General features: G+C 33.8%; 1 protein-coding gene across 1 annotated transcript in view; it reads left to right on the forward strand.

Annotated features, from left to right (window-relative positions):
• LOC113096470 (interferon-induced GTP-binding protein Mx1-like) overlaps positions 1-12,930 on the forward strand; it is a 52,972-nt gene extending 40,042 nt beyond the window's left edge. The window contains exons 3-13 of the mRNA XM_026261874.1: positions 2,110-2,244; positions 2,459-2,601; positions 5,083-5,221; positions 5,351-5,549; positions 5,715-5,793; positions 6,085-6,207; positions 6,298-6,430; positions 6,525-6,683; positions 6,867-6,943; positions 7,049-7,312; positions 12,491-12,930. Coding sequence (XP_026117659.1) covers positions 2,110-2,244; positions 2,459-2,601; positions 5,083-5,221; positions 5,351-5,549; positions 5,715-5,793; positions 6,085-6,207; positions 6,298-6,430; positions 6,525-6,683; positions 6,867-6,943; positions 7,049-7,312; positions 12,491-12,715 — 1,676 coding nt within the window. The 3' untranslated portion in view covers positions 12,716-12,930. The remainder of the gene's footprint in view (positions 1-2,109; positions 2,245-2,458; positions 2,602-5,082; positions 5,222-5,350; positions 5,550-5,714; positions 5,794-6,084; positions 6,208-6,297; positions 6,431-6,524; positions 6,684-6,866; positions 6,944-7,048; positions 7,313-12,490) is intronic.
• Positions 12,931-18,151: the final 5,221 nt, after the last annotated feature.

The following is an 18,151-nucleotide window of genomic DNA, read 5'->3' on the forward strand; positions in this document are numbered from 1 at the left end:
GGGTTTAAAGGGTTAAAGATTTAAGATGAAGAAAAAACAGAATGAAACATAATTTAACAGTAATAAACTGTAATTAATTTACAGGAAACAAACTGTAGAAAAACAGTTATTTACTGGCACCCCTGCTGCCAGTAAATAACTGTTTTTCTACTGTTTCTTTCCGTAAATTAATGGTTGCCAGCCAAAAAAAGTGTTTTTCTACAGTTTTTTGCCGTCAAGTCAAGGAAAAACAGTAATATACTGTAAAATGTAAACGTCAGATTTACCAAATGAAAAAAAAGTTAATTTAACTAAAATATTTGTGAACATACATAGAAAAAAAATTAGGCAAAGTCATACACTGATAATGAGAGTAAATACTGAACTTGATTGTATTAATGTGTGTTTGCACAAGAGAGATCGTTTAGTTTAATGTAGTTTTGTAGTTCACCATTGTGCTGGAGAGTAGAGCCGGTGCTTCAGTCAATGATGAGCCACAAATTCTGATTTTCTGCTGCTTTATATAAAGACAGTAAATGTGGAGTCGCTGATACAGTGGTGATCTCTGTGTTAAGTACTTCAGCACATACATGTGTAATACAGCTGACAATGAGCTGCAGTGATTTGAGTAAAAGTCATGTATTTAGTTACTTTATTACTGCACATTAAGTGTAAGAAATATTCCTTCTCAGTGGACTCAAATGAAATAAGTTCATAGTACTAACATCGTAGGAATGCTAGTTTAAAAACTCGAACTGTTTGAAGCAGTGGGAGTGGAGTTAATTTCCATGTTAGAATTTACGGTAAAATACTGTTAAAAAATAAGAGTGGTAAATTAATGGTTAAGAGCTGTAAATTAACAGTACTTTACTGGCACCCCTGCTGCCAGAAAATTACTGTTATTTAACGGCAAAATTTTTTACAGTGTACAGGATATATAGGCATAGCATTTCTATTAAATAAAGAACATCTGCCTAATGACATGCCTAATAATAAATATATATTTATGTTGAAATAACTGTATACTGTATATTCAGATATACAGTACATACTTAAGATTTATAAACATACATTGTGATTAACTATTATATTATTAGAATAATAAATATACATTCACAGTGTACATTCATGTATTCAATATTTACAAAATAAAATTTCAGATTTACCTCTACTCATTCAGACTTAATATATTCTGACTTCTTTATATTCAAATTTGCTTCTATATATTTAGACTTATAACTATATATTCAGAGTTACCTCTATATATTCACAATTTACATCTATATATTCATTTACTGCTATATATATATATTCAGACTTATAAACATATATTCAGATTTACTTTTATATTTTTAGATTTATAACAATATTTTCAGATTTACATTTATATATTTGGATTTAGAAATATATATTCAGACTTAAAAGCATATATTCAGATTTGCATTTACATACTCAGAATTATAACTATATAGTCAGTTTGCATTTTTATATTCAGGCTAATAACTGTATATTGAGATTTTTATATAGTTATTTCCTGTTTGGAACCTCATAATATTATAATAGAGCATTGCTTAATATGTTATCATTTATATGTATACATATATACACGATTAAACATTAAGCAATGCTCCATAATGGGAATCATGTTTTACTAAATACATATATTTTTGTTTGTTTAAAACAAATATTTTTTTATTAACTTGTATTTTAGAAATTGAGAAATAATTGTTTAATGAAATCTTTATTTATTTTATTGGAGAAAACAAATCATTTCTAATTTTATTTTTTAAATGATAATTTTTGTGTTGATTAAATCTATATCTTTTAGTTTAGAAATTAAATTAATTGACTTTCTTCAACAAGAATATTTACTAAATATTTACATTTAATGCACCCTGTGCTATTAAAATATACTTCATTAATGATACATGCAAGAAACATCTATGCTTACCATATAAGGAGAAGAAGCGGGAGATGAAACTGTGGACAAAATTCAAAGGTTCTTACAATCTTGTTGGAATGTTCTTAAATACTAAATATGAAAACTATGGACCCCCACACCTTGTTACACTTGAAGTGTATTGTTTGTGCTTTAATTGATTGATTTATTAATTTATATATTTTTTAAAGGCATCGTCACTCTCTGTCCTCTTGAGTTGAAATTACGGAAGTTAAAAAATGGAAAATGGACAGGAACCATTTCCTATAATGGTCACAAAGAGTGTTTTGATGACCCATTAAAGGTGGATAAACTTGTCAAAGAAGGTCAGTATGAACATAAACATTTACCAATCATAACTAGCATTACTAGGAAATGATGTCCTGATAAATGCCATTTTAGAAAGATTATAACATGGTTGTAAATGCTGCACATCTCTGTCCTGAGATGGATTTTCAGGGTCAGATTCACCAATGCCACTTGACAAAAACAAAACTAGTCTTGTCTGAGTCTGCAAACTTATGAATTTATATTCAACAGCTCAAAACAAGATTGCTGGAAATGCATTTGGAATCTCTGATGAACTCATCACTTTGGAAATTTTATCTCCTGATGTGTGTGATCTCACTCTGATCGATTTACCTGGTATATCCTGTGCACCTGTGCATGATCAACCTGAGAAGGTGTTTACACAAAAAAAGATCTAAACGGCTGTTTGAAAGCATGTAAATCATATTTAAACATTTGTGTGAACAGACCTTAAAGAGCAGGTCATATGGTATTTTAAAGATTCCTAATAATGGGTTGGAGTCGCCTACAATAGGATTAAATGTATATTATCTCAGAATATACATTTAATATTAGAGCCATTTGCCAATGATTCTGAAACAAATAGTTCCAAGCAAGTTTGGAGCAAACACCTCCCTTCCATAAGCCTGTTCTGCTCTGATTGGTCCGCTGGCCAAGCCTGTTGTGATTTGCACAGAGATGAGTACTTGAGCCAGTTAGCTAGTGCTACCATTGACAAAGCACCTTTAGATAAGACAATAATATAATGCTCCAGTCTATTCTTATAATAATGACATAAAATACAAAAACACTTATGCAATAATAGTAAATAGCAATAACAATAATAGTCGATATGCTGGCCGAGTACTAACGTAAATGTGTTAAAACAATCAGTTTGTAAACCAAAATATGTCTACTGTAATGTTTGAAGAACAACAGACAAAAGACACTGTCTTAACTTTTAATCAGAACACAGAGCAGCTGTATCACAGGCATACCAGCCTGATAACTCGCTCGTCTCTCCCACATTAACCCTATCTGCCGGTGCAGCAAAATAACTACACAGTCTTTATTATTAAACAAAGTAATTAGAATAAGGACAGTCTACATCAGGGTTTCTCAATAGGTGATGTTTAAAAAATGTTTGGAAAGAAAATTAAAATGCAGCATCAGAAAGAAATATTAACTTACATTCTGTCTACACCGGACGCGAGCAGCATGGTGCAACGCAACAAAATACATTAGAACTTATTGTAATTAGTGATGCTGTCTACACTGGATGCGGCGCAGCATGGTGCAACAAATCCCTGACAGAAAACTACTGACTCGTTCTATTTATGACGTGCTGACACAAAATTCAAATGATTTGCAATGCTTTGTTGCATCCAGTGTAGATATACTATGTGACAGCATAAACATGGCAAGTGTGAAGTAAAGAAAAGTGGACACTGAAAATAGATAATTAATATGTGAATAGACTAAAGAGTTTTGAGTGAGTGAGTGAGTGAGCGATAACCTGTTATTACCCTTACGAAAATTAACCATGGTTTTACTACAAATAAAACCAAAAAACCATGGTTACTATAGTTAAACCATGGTAACAACAAATTAACCATGGTTTTGCTAAATTAACCAAAGTTTAACCATCGTATTTGTAGTAAATCTGTGGATATACAAATGGTAGTCAACACGCCAAAAAAACATGGGTTACTACAGTTTTAATATAATAAAACCATGGTTATTTTTCGTAAGGGAAAGGTTGGAACGCAGTGAGGTCACAGTTTAAACGTTAGTTTGCTTTAGCCTAATTTATTTGCAAGATCTTAGGTAAAATATCTAGTTTCTTTCACTATCGCTATAAAGATCACGCAAAATAATATTCAATCTCACATAAGACACTTTTAACATTGAATAAAGCACATAATCATTACCTAAGATTTCTAAATTAGAATTCTGTCACTTATTGTCGCTATCGCATACAAAAACTACATGGAAAAGCTACTTTTTATCGCGTCATATTACGTCTGGTTGATATACACAGTATTACAGTCTGTTCCCCCTCAAAAAATTTAAGTATAAAAGTATTAATGCTGACAGATCTAATAGTTGAACCTGCAATTAGGGAAAGTGGAGAGCAGACATCCAGTCTAGAGATTACCAGAAACAGTTGATTTGCATGGCAGACATGGAGATCCAGATTTTTTGTTTGTTCATCTGTTTTTAACATTCAACAGACAAAGTTCTTCTGTATCTAAATGATTTTTTTTTTTAATAAAACAGACTACTAGGGGGAAAATTTGAATATTTATCTTGTGACCATCTTTTGATTCTTTTAACAAAATCAACAATAATATAATAATTGTAATAATAATAAATAAATATCTTTATTTATCTCGTACCTTTTTTATTAACAACTTTGTAGATTGTTTTCATTTAAAGATAGCTACGATATAAACTGCGAAAGAGATATTTCAAAAACCCGTATCACCTGCTCTTTAAACTGTAATCCTATACGTTTTGACACACTGCATTCAGTTTCAAAATAGAGCATCCTTGTTTTTACTTTTTATTATTATTATTATTATTTTTAATATTATTTTTTTTTTCAAAATGTAATATTTGCTTATCTTGGTTAGTACTCAACCATTCCATCCAGATCTCATTGTTCCAGATCTTGAAGTTACTACATGAAGTTACATTTCTGATTTAAATTCTTAATAATAGTAATGATTATTATTATTATTTATTTTTATATTTATTTATTTTTATTATTATTTTTATGATATCCAATATCTCAGAATTATAATGGGTCTTAGGGTCTTTCATGATGGCTAAGACTCCACTTTTAATAAGGGACATTTTATCTTTATTTTTAGGTCAAAAACTTGATACTAAAATATATTGCCAAAAGTGAAACCATCATTTTAGTTGTTGTGCCCTGCAATGTAGATGTAGCAACAACTGAAGCACTAAGAATAGCACATGAAGTAGACCCCGAGGGATACAGAACTCTTGGTTTGCCAAGTTATTGTATTTTAATAATATATTTATTTAAAACATATTTCATGAAAGCTACATACCTGTAAAATTTTGATTCATGCTTATCCTAACCTTTATTTCTTTGTTGTTGAATACATGGGTTAGCAATTCTCACAAAGCCAGACCTCACTGATAGAGGAGATGAGATTGATGTTTTAAACATTGTTCAAGGCAAAGTAATTCCTCTCAGTAAGGGTTATGTTATTGTGAGGTGTCGTGATCAGAGTGACATCAATAACAAAATCCCTCTTTCTAAAGCCATGGAGATGGAAATGCAATTCTTTAGAAACCACAATTATTTCAGGTAATCAACACATATATGTATTTGCATGTGTTTGTATATATATATATATATATATATATATATATATATATATATATATATATATATATATATATATATATATATATATATATATATATATATATGTGAAATATATATATATATGTACGTATTTACTCTTGACAGCTCCCTACTGAATGATGGAAAAGCATCTATTCAATGCCTGGCATACCACCTGACCAAAGAATTGGTTAATCATATCAAGGTAAGCACTAACTGATGACGGATTATGTAATGTGTAAACAATATTTAATAAATTATATATATATATATATATATATATATATATATATATATATATATATATATATATATATATATATATATATATATATATATATATATATAATATACTGTACATCAAAAGAGTAATGATGCTCAGTAGGTAACAAGTGTTCACAGTTTATTAATTCAATATAAGGATTAAATTATTTGTTAGTTTAATATAGTGAATCTAACAGTTAATATATGCAGTTATATTTTCTCATCGACACAGAAATCATTACCCTACTTGATTGAGCAGATACATATTAAACTACTCACTGTGGAAAGAGAGCTTAAAAACTATGATCAGGGTCCACCTCTGGAAGAAGAGAAGATGGGACCTTTCCTCAGTGGGGTAATCAGAATAAATCTTTCCTATCCATATATAGAGATTCCATACATAATTATGCAGTTTTCCCCCTTATTTATGCTTCTTCATATATAGATAATAATGGAGTTCAGTGATCAAATAAATGAACTGATTAGAACAGGACATTCAAAAGACAAAAACATTTATGCACTTCTACGTCTTGAGTTTAAGAAATGGGACATGTACCTAAGGGGCACTGAAGTATCATGTAAGTCAAGATATGTTAAAACCATTTGTGCCTTTTGAAGAACTGTACCAAGATACCTAAACCACACTTTCTGTTTTTGTTATTACTAATGCAGTTACAGCGAAAGTATATCAAATGATAGACAAGTACAATGAGATGCATCGTGGCAGAGAATTGCTAACGTTCAGTGATTTCTGTGAATTTGAAAGTGTCATCAAAGACCATGTGGCAGCCCTTCGAGATCCAGCAATAGCAACACTGAAGCATGTACGAGGTAAGTGTGTACTTTTCATAATATACAGTATAGTCAGACAAATTTAGCATTTTTCCTGTGAACTTCAAAGTAACTCTAAAGCAGGTACAGCACACAAAAATTACAATTAAAAATAAACATCAAAATTATATCTTGAATTCTAAAAATTTTATCATTCTGATTTAAATGAAATCTCATTTTCAGAGATTGTTCAGAATGTGTTCACAGACATATGCTATTCATCATTTGACCGGTACCCTCCACTGAGATACATTGTCTCTGTCAGTACAACTTTATTATTATTATTATTATTATTATTATTATTATTATTATTATTATTATTATTATTATTATTATTATTAATTGTATGATATTGTTATCTTCAGAAAATAATTAATGACATTCAGTCAAAACAAGAGGCCAAAGTGGAGAAAAGAATCAAGGAGTTTATTTATATGGAGCAAGTGGTCTTCACTCAAGATAAGATATTACAACAGAAACTCGATGCCTCTGATGTCCCTCAGAAGACTGGAATGGACACTTGTCATGAGAATCTCTATGATGATGATGACACAATTTTAAATTCCAAAGGCTGCGCGTTGTTGGATACAAGATATCTTATACCAGACAAACTGGTTCTCTATCATGAGGTGTGTTTCTATGAAATGTATTTATTTATTGACAGTGACCAAAAACATATAGCCATTTTAAATAATAGTTCATCCAAAATGTAAATTTGTTGTCCGGCCATCCAATGTATATGACTTTTATTTATTTATTTTATTTTTTTATTAGTGGAACAGTAAAGTAATTTTTTAGCTGTTTTTTTGGTCTTGGGGGATTCATTAAATGCAAGCAAGTGGCTACTGTCACTTCATAGACAAAAAAAACAACAACAACAACAATTGAATACAAAAAAGCTGTTAATTAACCGTGTCTAAAGCACACATTCAAAGACACCAACAACATGTTTGATGGTGACAGCTCATGACGTCACTACCGGTGTGACTATAGTATAAATAGGCACCGGGAGAACACATAATACTCTTGAGCAAGGCCCAAACTCTCAACTGCTCCCCGAGCGCTGCAGCATAAATGCCTGCCTACTGCTCTGGGTGTGTGTTCACGGTGTGTGTGTTCACTGCTGTGTGTGTGCACTTTGCATGGGTTAAAAAAAGCAGAGCACGAATTCATAATATGGGTCACCATACTTTGCTTTATGTCACTTTCACTTTCACTTTAAGGTAATCTAGCAGATGGGCAGAGCATGTTTAGCATCCATGGGTGCTGAATGCATGCTTCATGTTGTGTCAAGGTGAAAGTAAATCTATAGTGTGGATGTGTCTGCAGTTATTGGAAAGATGGTTTATGTATTGTCCTTCTCAGATAACCACAATATGCTGCACTCCGACTTGAAAAAACAAATAAATTCGAATCCATTTTCGTTCCGCATTCACAGATTCCAGCCTTATAGTTATGCCAACATTTGAAGGAATGCATGAGAATGGTTATGAGAAGATGCCACCTGTAGAAGCGATGCTGGCCTGCTATCCCTGCAATCTTAAGACACACTCTTTGCCATCTAAGCTCTTTGGGATACATCTAGCTTAAATGGCAGGGAATATGCAGCAGCGGCAGCTCAGACATTACATACAATGGTGGTGCTTCAGACATATCAGGCCGATCTGCTGAAAGATCCAGGTTAAATGCGAGGGCCTTTCTCCTATTCAGGCCACCTCTGCTATGGGCAGGTCCATGGTGGCTATGGTGGTAGTGGAGAGTCATCTGTAGATGAACCTGGTACCTGTCGGGAAGAAAGAGAGAAGTTTTCTTCTCAATCCTCTGGTGTTGCCTTCACGAAATTTTGATACGTCTGTCGACACAGTGGTTGAGAAATTCAGGGAGGCCAAGGCATTCTCACTGGCCTTCAAGTCCTGGTCTGAGCCCATACTAACCCAGGAGTCCTGGCCCATTTTTAAGCTCATTATCAGAAATAAGCAAAGGAGGCTAGTGTCGTGGCTCACACTACGCCTACATGTAGGGGTAGGAGGAATTGGGGGTCAAAGGGAGCTAGGCAAGATAAGAATTGTGATCCAGATGAGGCGTTACCACTTTTTATCCAGATTAGTGTCCTGGATCATGCGGTCAGGTCAAAGGCTCCTGCGGGAGCTTTCTTTATCATCGGGCCCTGTCACAGCACTGCAAAATTTACTGGACGGGACGCAGAGGTTATAGGTGACCTACCCCAGGAGGTAGTGAACTCCATCACTTCTGCAAGAGCACCATCTATGAGACACACTTATGCCTTGAAGTGGAGCCTGATAGTCGAGTGGTGTTCTTCTCGCCGAGAATACCCCCGAAGATGCAAGATTGCGGTCATGCTTTCCTTTCTGCAGCAGGGCTGAAGCACACGGTCTCCCTCCACCCTCAAAGTACAGGTTGCTGCTATTGCTGCATACCATGACACAGAGAATGGGAAGTCTTTAGGTAAGCATGACCTTGTCATCCTGTTCTTTAGAGGGGTCCTACTCTCTGCTGAAAGCTAGGTGTTATGCTCCCTCAGCTGCGTAACTTACTGCTACCCATTCCAGCATTTTACCATAGATCGAGTTACTGTCTTCTCAGTGTATTGTTTGTGGAATGCACCATTTCCATCCATGGGCTGCTCTTTCAGAGTTCCACAAGGGCCCCCTAGAAAGGTTTTTAAATCCATGTTATGGCAAGTGTGCACGTGAAGGCTTTGTGCACTTTTTAAAATCCACATTGTGGATTTGTTCACATGCTAGTGCTTTGGGTTCTTTTCTAAAATCCTGTTATGGTAAGCATTACACGTGGTAGCTGCATTCTATTTCTTGAGTTGGTTACAGACCCGGGTTAGGGTTGAGTCAAGTCACCTTTATTTATATAGCGCTTTAACCCTCTTGAGTCGATTAATGCGTATACGCCTTATGAGTCTTTTTCTCCTGATAACCCCGAAAAGAACTTAAATTATACTTTGTTTTAATCGTACAGATAAGATCAATACATAAAACAAATCTGTAAAGGGTTTACTTTTTTTGGATACAGACATAATAACAACAAAACTTTGTGAACTTATAAAATAAAGATAACAAACAAGGTGTGCTGTCTGCAGCCTTTGTCTGCGCTGATCTTCATTTACAAACACATCATTAAAATGAACTGTAACTCCATGAATACTCAAAGAAGAGACATGAGAGATGTATCTATAGAAAGCTTGACATGTCTACTTTTAAACTAAATAATTGCCGCCAAAAACAAATATTCTGTGAAAAAGTAATCCATATGAAAATGCAATGTTCGTTTTTTCACGTCTCCCTTCATTATATCTAATGTGACCACGCCCCTGCGCTGAACGCTCTATTCAGATTCAAACTGAAGCGCGCGGCTTGAATACACCCACACAGAAGTATTTATTTATTTATTTATATACTTGTACTAGTTTTCACATAACCTGTAAACATTTTACTAGTTAGACTTTTTCCAAAGACTTTTTCCAAATTATAATTCCTGACTAAATGTAGAATCAAGTGAAATATTATAAAGTTTCAATAACAATATACAATACTATACCATTCAAAAGCTTGATGTAGATAATATAGATTTAACAAATAAAGATTACTAACAAATGTAAAAACAATGCTGTTCTTTCAATTTATCCCCCCTAAAAAACCTGAAAAATATTATCAGCTCTTTTCAACATTAATAAAAATAATAATAATAATGATAAATATAATAACAATAAATGTTTTTTTATATAAAATAATATTGTTAAAAGGATTTCTGAAGGATTGTGTGACTGGAGTAATGATGAAAAAAAATAGTTTGAAAGTCAGCTTTGATTGTTCCTAATAAACTATTTAACTGCTCCCCCAAGTGGATATTAAATTATGTTGTGGGATAATTAAATATGTTCTAAATACACTACAAACATAAAATTATCTGGATTCACCTACGGAAAAGTGAAGTAGCCTACTTGTTGCGCTCTACAATAGAGCTTTAGTTGCTGTTGTTTGTAATAGCAAATAACAACGTTACCTTGGCATCTGATGAGTGTTGAAGGAGGTGACTGTGTTGTTTCCCTGACATTATCCCCTCTTCCAGGGGTGGCTCATGAATTCCCCATGTGGCAACGAGAGCGACTGCGACCTTGGGATGGGGAGCAGTCAGGATAGTTGCAGTGAAATTCTTCCAGCAGTGATGGGCCACCCAGGACCTGTCCTCTGGTCCATATTCCTCCCAGTTGCCACAAATCCAAGATGTCCTTTATTTGGTACACATAGGGCTGGTCCAGAATCTCTGGAGGAGGGGGTGCTTCTGGCTTGGGGGATCCTGAGGAGGAGTAGGAGGATGGGGAAGGACATGGTTTGAGGAGTGAAACGTGGAATGGGGGTGAATTCATTGAATGAAATCTTCCCTTCTGGGTAGCCCAGCAGAGTAGGTTCGGTGCGAGTGGCATCACAGATTTCCTGGTTGATCTTCCACTGTATGGGGCTGATGATCAGGGCCATATTATGATATGTTTCAGTAGAACAGTTTTCCACTTTGCCACAGTCCATTTTAAATGACCACTGGCCCAGAGAAAACGCCTGCACTTCTGGATCATGTTTAGATATGGCTTCTTTTTTGACCTATAGAGTTTTAGCCGGCAACGCTGAATGGCACTGTGGATTGTGTTAACCAACAATGTTTTCTGGAAGTATTCCTGAGCCCATTTTGATGACATTTCAAAATGCCTCACTTTCAACATTTGATATGTTATCTATATTCTATTGTGAATAAAATATAAGTTTATGATATTTGTAAATTATTCCATTCCTTTTGTACTCATAATTTGTACAGTGTCCCAACTTTTTTGTAATCGTGTTCGTAAAATAATGGAAATGATTTATAAAACATGCAACAATTTATTTTTCAGTGTACAGACAGATACATTTTTCCCCAAGTACTTATCTGTCAAAATAAAGGAGAGGTAATAAATAACAAAGTATGTGTGTGTTTTATTCTGTTTTATTTGTTCTAAGGAACAAACATAACTTTATAAGTAGGCTACTAAATTTCCATCTGTGAATATTAAATATTTTAACTATAGTGTTTTTCTTTCATTCTTTCATTCACTTTCAAACCAGTGAGACAAAGCTTACGAAAATGTACTGATGCACTTGTTTGATAACTTGTGGTTAAAGTGGCACTCAGCAGTCAAAAGTTGTAAATGCACTTTGCAGATGCGGTGGTGGCTGCACTCGTGCTGGTGGAAAGCACACTCTGGTTGGCCACCTACTGAATATATTTTACATTACATTTACATTTAATCATTTAGAAATGAGAACAATAGAAGCAGTCAGGTCAACAAGAGAACAACAACAGTATACAAGTGCCATGACAAGTCTCCGTTAGTCTAGTATAGAATGCATAGCCAGGTTTTTTTTTTTTTTAATAAATTAAAAGACAAGAAAATATTTTGAGTAGAAAATCCAATGAGAACAATATATGTAAAAACTAAATAAATAAATAAGCAGACTGTAATATCATACACTGTACCTCAAATGAAGTGTAAGTGCTAACAAAAAATTGTCTGTATTTTAATTGATTGTTCAAAAACCATAGCAACCCCACCGCCCCTACCAGTAGACCTAGGGGTATAGGAGAAGATGATCAGTTAATAGCAATTTCAAACTGAGTCTGTATGTGCGAACAATCCATGCAAGTGCATTTGCACTAGAGGTTCACCAAAAAAGATAACAAGAGGGTAAACAACCCCAAGAGGCAGATCAAATAAATCTTCATATTCATGTCATGTTTCTTTATAGATCATCTATCAACGACTCACAGACTATACCCCCATGCTAATAATACTCTTCATGCTGAAGGATGCAGCTAAGATATTACAGCATCAAATGCTAGAACTAAGGAATGGAGCAGATGTGGCCAAACTGCTAAAGGAAGATTCAGAGCAAGGACGAAGGAGAGCTGATCTAAAGCAGCATCTGGAGCACCTCATAAAAGCTCAAAAACTGATAAGTAAAACATTCTGAGACTGAGACATCTCTAATAAACATCAATGATTGTGAATGGAATTTTGAACGAATTTAGCATCAGATTTATCTTGTTTTTATCTTGTTCCAGTAATTATATCTGTTAAATCAGTATCAAACAATTTAAGATGTTTCAAATTATTGTTAGAGTTACTGAAATTGTACTGTATTGTAGAATAAAGTCATCACATTGCATTTACACTGTCAAACCAAATCTTAATAAAATCCTAAATTAATCTAATATCTATAAAATATTTTATAATATCTATCCAATATTTTATGAATTAAGTAAATTCTTGCAGAATGGAGAATAAATGTGTCTCTACCCTGTCCAGGTAATAATGGGTTGTACACAAAAATAATAATATATATATATATATATATATATATATATATATATATATATGTAATACTTTCAGTGTGTCTGGCTTATTGACATGACAGAGCAGTAGCTGAATTTTGTAATTTACTTCTCATTAAGTAGCCTTTTATTTCAGGTGTTGTAAGTGAATATTCACTTAATCTATTAATGTTTTTTTGTTGTTTGTATGTCAATACTAGCCGTGTAATACCAATCTCTGGTATTGGTACGCTTGTCTGAAGTTTAAAATCATTGGTTACACATAAGCCAATCACATAAAGTTTGGTTTTGACATGTGTTATGCGCCGGCTCAGCTGCCTCGAACTTTCTCTGGAAAACAGGTATGCTGCGAAAACAAAACCATAGAGCGAGTTTATGCCATTGTCCAGTGAGCCTCATATCGCATAATCTTATTAACTTTTTATCTCCTGAACAACAAATTTCTTTACCACGCTATTCAGCGCCAATCCTGCCATTCAGTCAATTTCAATGGTTAAGGTAAGGTGTGGGGTAGGTTTAGGGGTTAGCATTTTGTATTGCATAGTGTAAAAAACACTTTAACCTGTTAACCTGACCCCCCATTATGGGACTCACAGCTGAAAGTGCTCTACCTAACTTATAATTGTAACAGGTTCCTAGTTCAGTGTGTTACAAACATAATTGTGGTGTCTTTGGAAAGAAGACCAGGCTTTTTACTAACACGATTTGATAATGCTCGAAAATATTAAAAGTTATAGACACTGAAGTGCCTTGATTTTTTTTTTTTTACCACACTTACATATTTTTTATTTGATATAAAAATACATGAAATCAGTCCTGGAGAAACCTAAAAAGAAATGGGTTGAAAGTCAGATGTCTCATGAGTTTCTATTTCAAATCTGAATAAGATGTCATGAAAAATGAGGCTCCTGCAAATATTTTTTATGAGACTATGTCTACACCCCACACCCCCCCAAATATATATATATATATATATATATATATATATATATATATATATATATATATATATATATATATATATATATATATATATATATATATTTAAAAAAAAAACTATTTACCAACTGTATTGAAGGCTTCTACTAACTATTTAGTCACTAAACATACCACTGGATAGTTTTTTTTTTTTCAATTATAACACTAGACATAAACTTAGACATCATATATGTTTTTTATTTGAGAACTAGAAAAATACAATAAGAATAATTTGAGTAAGAAAAAAAAATAAAAAAAAATAAAAAGATTTAACCTTTTTATTCAAATTACAGAAAATCCTGAGATTGCTAGAAATGCAGCATTTACAATGAATTACAATGCAAATATGTGCTGATGTGCTGTTGGCCACTTATACAGATGGTAATAACACAAATTTGCCATTAAGTAAATAATCCACTCTCTCTATTCATATAAACGCATTCACTTTGATAGCCGTGATCATACAGTAATAGCGAGCTGATTTGTGCTGATTTGCACTCAAACAGATGGTAATCATACCGATACATTCACATTCAACATAAAACACACTCTCACATACACTGTCAGCAGTGTTGTGCTAGTTACTAAAAAATTGTAACTAGTTACAGTTACTAGTTACCTTATTCAAAAAGTAACTCAATTACTTTGTAGATTACTTACACCAAAAAGTAATGCATTACTGTTAAAAGTTACTTTTTAGTTACTTTTTTAAAGAACGTTCTTTAATGTTCCCATTAATGCCCTTTTATGCATTATGGTCTTTACAAACACAAAACTGACTTAAACAGAAAGTAATATTATAATATTATATTTATATTTAGTATTATCATTATAATACTTCAACTAATTATATGTTAGTGTGAACTCATGAAATGTAGTTTCATAACAAGGTTCGGGAGGAGCACGTCAGATACTTAGCCTAATTAGCACAGGTGGAACCACTTAAGATAATCAACCTTGAGGTATAAATACAGCTGAATTAGCCTACCTGTTTCCATTGATGGTTTATCAGCATCCCCCCTCCACCCCATCTCCTCCACTAGAGTTCATTTTACACTTAAAAAAAAACGGGGGGGGGGGGGGGGGTACTCTAGGTTTGGGCCATTCCCGAGCTCGGAGCCCCTTAATTATATGTAAGTGTGAACTCGTGAAACAAGATTTTGATGCACATCTTTCTTATCAAATTGTTGTATTCCAAGTCCTGCTACACTTGATAGAGAATCACTTAAGACACTTTGCTGTAAACCTATTCCACATAATAATATTCATTAAAACTGTATGCTAACACGTAGGAGCTTGCTGCATGAATCCGTGAGTACAGTTTACAAATCCGAGGAAACGGAATGCGAAAGCGTGTGCACGGATAATGAATTTGTGGGTACAGATTCTAAAACCAAGGGTACGGTTTACAAAATATGAGCGCACGGATTTGTATTTCGTGGGCACGAATCACATGTGTTTCTCTCGCCTTGACTCGCCATGACTGCCGCACATACTGTCACTTCCTGTAAATATTAGATCAATGCTTTTTTTTGAGTATGCTGTAGTTTCACTAGGATTTTTCAAGTGTGTACGTCTGCAGACTGCAAGACAGTGGCGTAACTTGAAGTTGTCCAAATCACACAGGACCTCGCGAGATGTCAAAACGATAAGTTGTGGGCAATATGGCAGCTTTAATTAGGGCACAGAGTAGAATATTGATTACGTTTTAAGGGAGGCAGGGGTTTTAGGCAGAATTTGATGCATGATGTGTGTGTACACAGCAAAATCCCCAGTGTTAATTTAACACTCTGAGTGTGGATTATATAAACACTGAAGCAGTGTTAAAAGTAACACTGAAGCAGAGTTGAAGTTAATGAGATAATTAAGAAGTTAATGGAGTTATGATTGAGCATTATTGAAGACACCTGATGTTAACAAGCAGAATCACAAACAAGAAAATCGCAATTTGTGTGTCACCATTATAGTGGTCAGTGTTTGCTTTAGTTGGGATCTTGGCTTGTGACTTTTTAAATTAAAAGTTTGTTTGTCAAGCCAAGAGCAAAAATCACTGGGTGTTGATGATTATGTTTTAATGTAATTGTTGCTTGACCTTAATCAATGAACTCTTTTACAGTCTCCTCTCTTCTTATGGATCATTATTGATTGTAACAGCTTTGATTACACAACGAAAGAGTCTGTATTTTCTATACATTTTGTAGCCATCTCTTGTGATTCTGTGATTCAGATTTTTTTTTTATAAAAGAGTTTTAATTTTAGGCACACACAGATAACAAGAATCAGCATATGAATCTCAAAAACGGTGACAAACAGCATATCCAGATAAACAGATCTACTCTGAACATCACAAAACTAGATACTAAAAATTCACATAAAAACAGCAAAAATAAAATATAGTTAGAATAAAAAGTTAAAAAGACAGTTCAGCTCATAATTTATTCATGCCGCAATGCACGATGGGAGCCATGGATGAGTTTTTATTGGCTACAACATGCTTTTTTGATGGTCACCGTTGTTGTGATGCTCACGCTGATTCTTGATGTCTGTGTGTCTAAACTAAAGAACTTTTTCTTTACGTAGAACTAAGTTTTAAAAACATGTCATGTTATGGCAAAAATGCTGGATCACTTTTTTATCCATCTTATTTATGTACGCAGTAAAGAAACCTGAACTCAGGCATTCAGGTCAATCCATGACAATAAGTCCAAACCACAATCAATACCATAAGATTGCCTTTGCTGTGGTCTGTCTGTATGGTATAACTCAGTTGCAACAGCCACACAAAATCTAAAATTAATAACTGAAGGGTCAAAGTACCAACTAAAGCAAACACTGACCACTATAATGGTGACACACAAATTGTGATTTTCTCGGTTGGTGAGTCTGCTTGTTAACATCAGGTGTCTTCAATAATGGTCAATCATAACTCAATTAACTTCTTAATTATCTCATTAACTTCAACTCTGCTTCAGTGTTTATATAATCCACACTCAGAGTGTTAAATTAACACTGGGGATTTTGCTGTGTAGATATTAATGTTAAGGGAAAATGTGAGAGATGTGTACGTTTAGTAGGAAAATGTATTATCCGATCCACACTCCGGAACAGAAAAGGGCGGTAATGCACCAATAAGCTGGATGCCAACCGCCGTTTAACTGGAAAGAAGACGAATATGACAGCTTGCCGTGAGTTACAATGGTGAGAATATTTTTTTTTTCCAAAATAATTATTTAAATTGGAGTGTATAAGTCATTTTCATTCAGTGGTATTGTTTTTGGAGTTAATAATTTATTAAAACTAAGGCATAAATTAAGCAACATATAAGCAAAAGGTCTAAAGACACTATCCCCAGGTTTCACGGGTTTAATCTAAACCCTGTCTTTGACCTACAAAATATAGCATATTTGTGATTTTGCTGTAAACATGTTTTATAATGCATAACTAACAGGGGAGCTCCATTAAGTACACGACTCAATAGTGGATTTACATAAACCATATATACTTCTTGAAGACTATTACTAAATGTTTATTTATCATCTGACTTTATAATGTTTGATAAGTATTGCAGATGAGCACATCTAACAGACATGAAACAGGTGTCTGAGTGATGTGTGTGTGATATTGTCAGTGATGGGAATAACGGCGTTATAAATAACGGCGTTACTAACGGCATTACTTTTTCCAGTAACGAGTAATCTAATTGATTACTCTTCTCATCTTAATAACGCCGTTACCGTTACTGCCAAAAAATGCGGCGCGTTACTATAACTGATGATGAAACTGTTTTTTTTTTTTTCATCAGACCAACTAGATCTCTGAGCGAGAGGCAAATACTTTTTTTTACTGTTCTTCCTTGGTTAGTGGGCAGAGCACGAGACAAGCGCATAAATGCTGACGATTGGCTGAGGTAGAGTAAAATTTCATTGTAAGCCAATCAGAGGTAGAGTTGGGCGGGTTTTCGAAAGCACGCATAGTAGTGATGGGAATTCGGCTCTTTTGACTCAGCTCACTGAAAAGAGCCGGCTCTTTGGCTCACAAACGGCTCTTTAAATGACTTTGACTATAATATTTCAATTTTTATTACATAATTATTTAAT

Source organism: Carassius auratus, unplaced genomic scaffold (genome assembly GCF_003368295.1).
Source record: "Carassius auratus strain Wakin unplaced genomic scaffold, ASM336829v1 scaf_tig00215941, whole genome shotgun sequence".
Classification (NCBI taxonomy): Eukaryota; Metazoa; Chordata; class Actinopteri; order Cypriniformes; family Cyprinidae; genus Carassius; species Carassius auratus.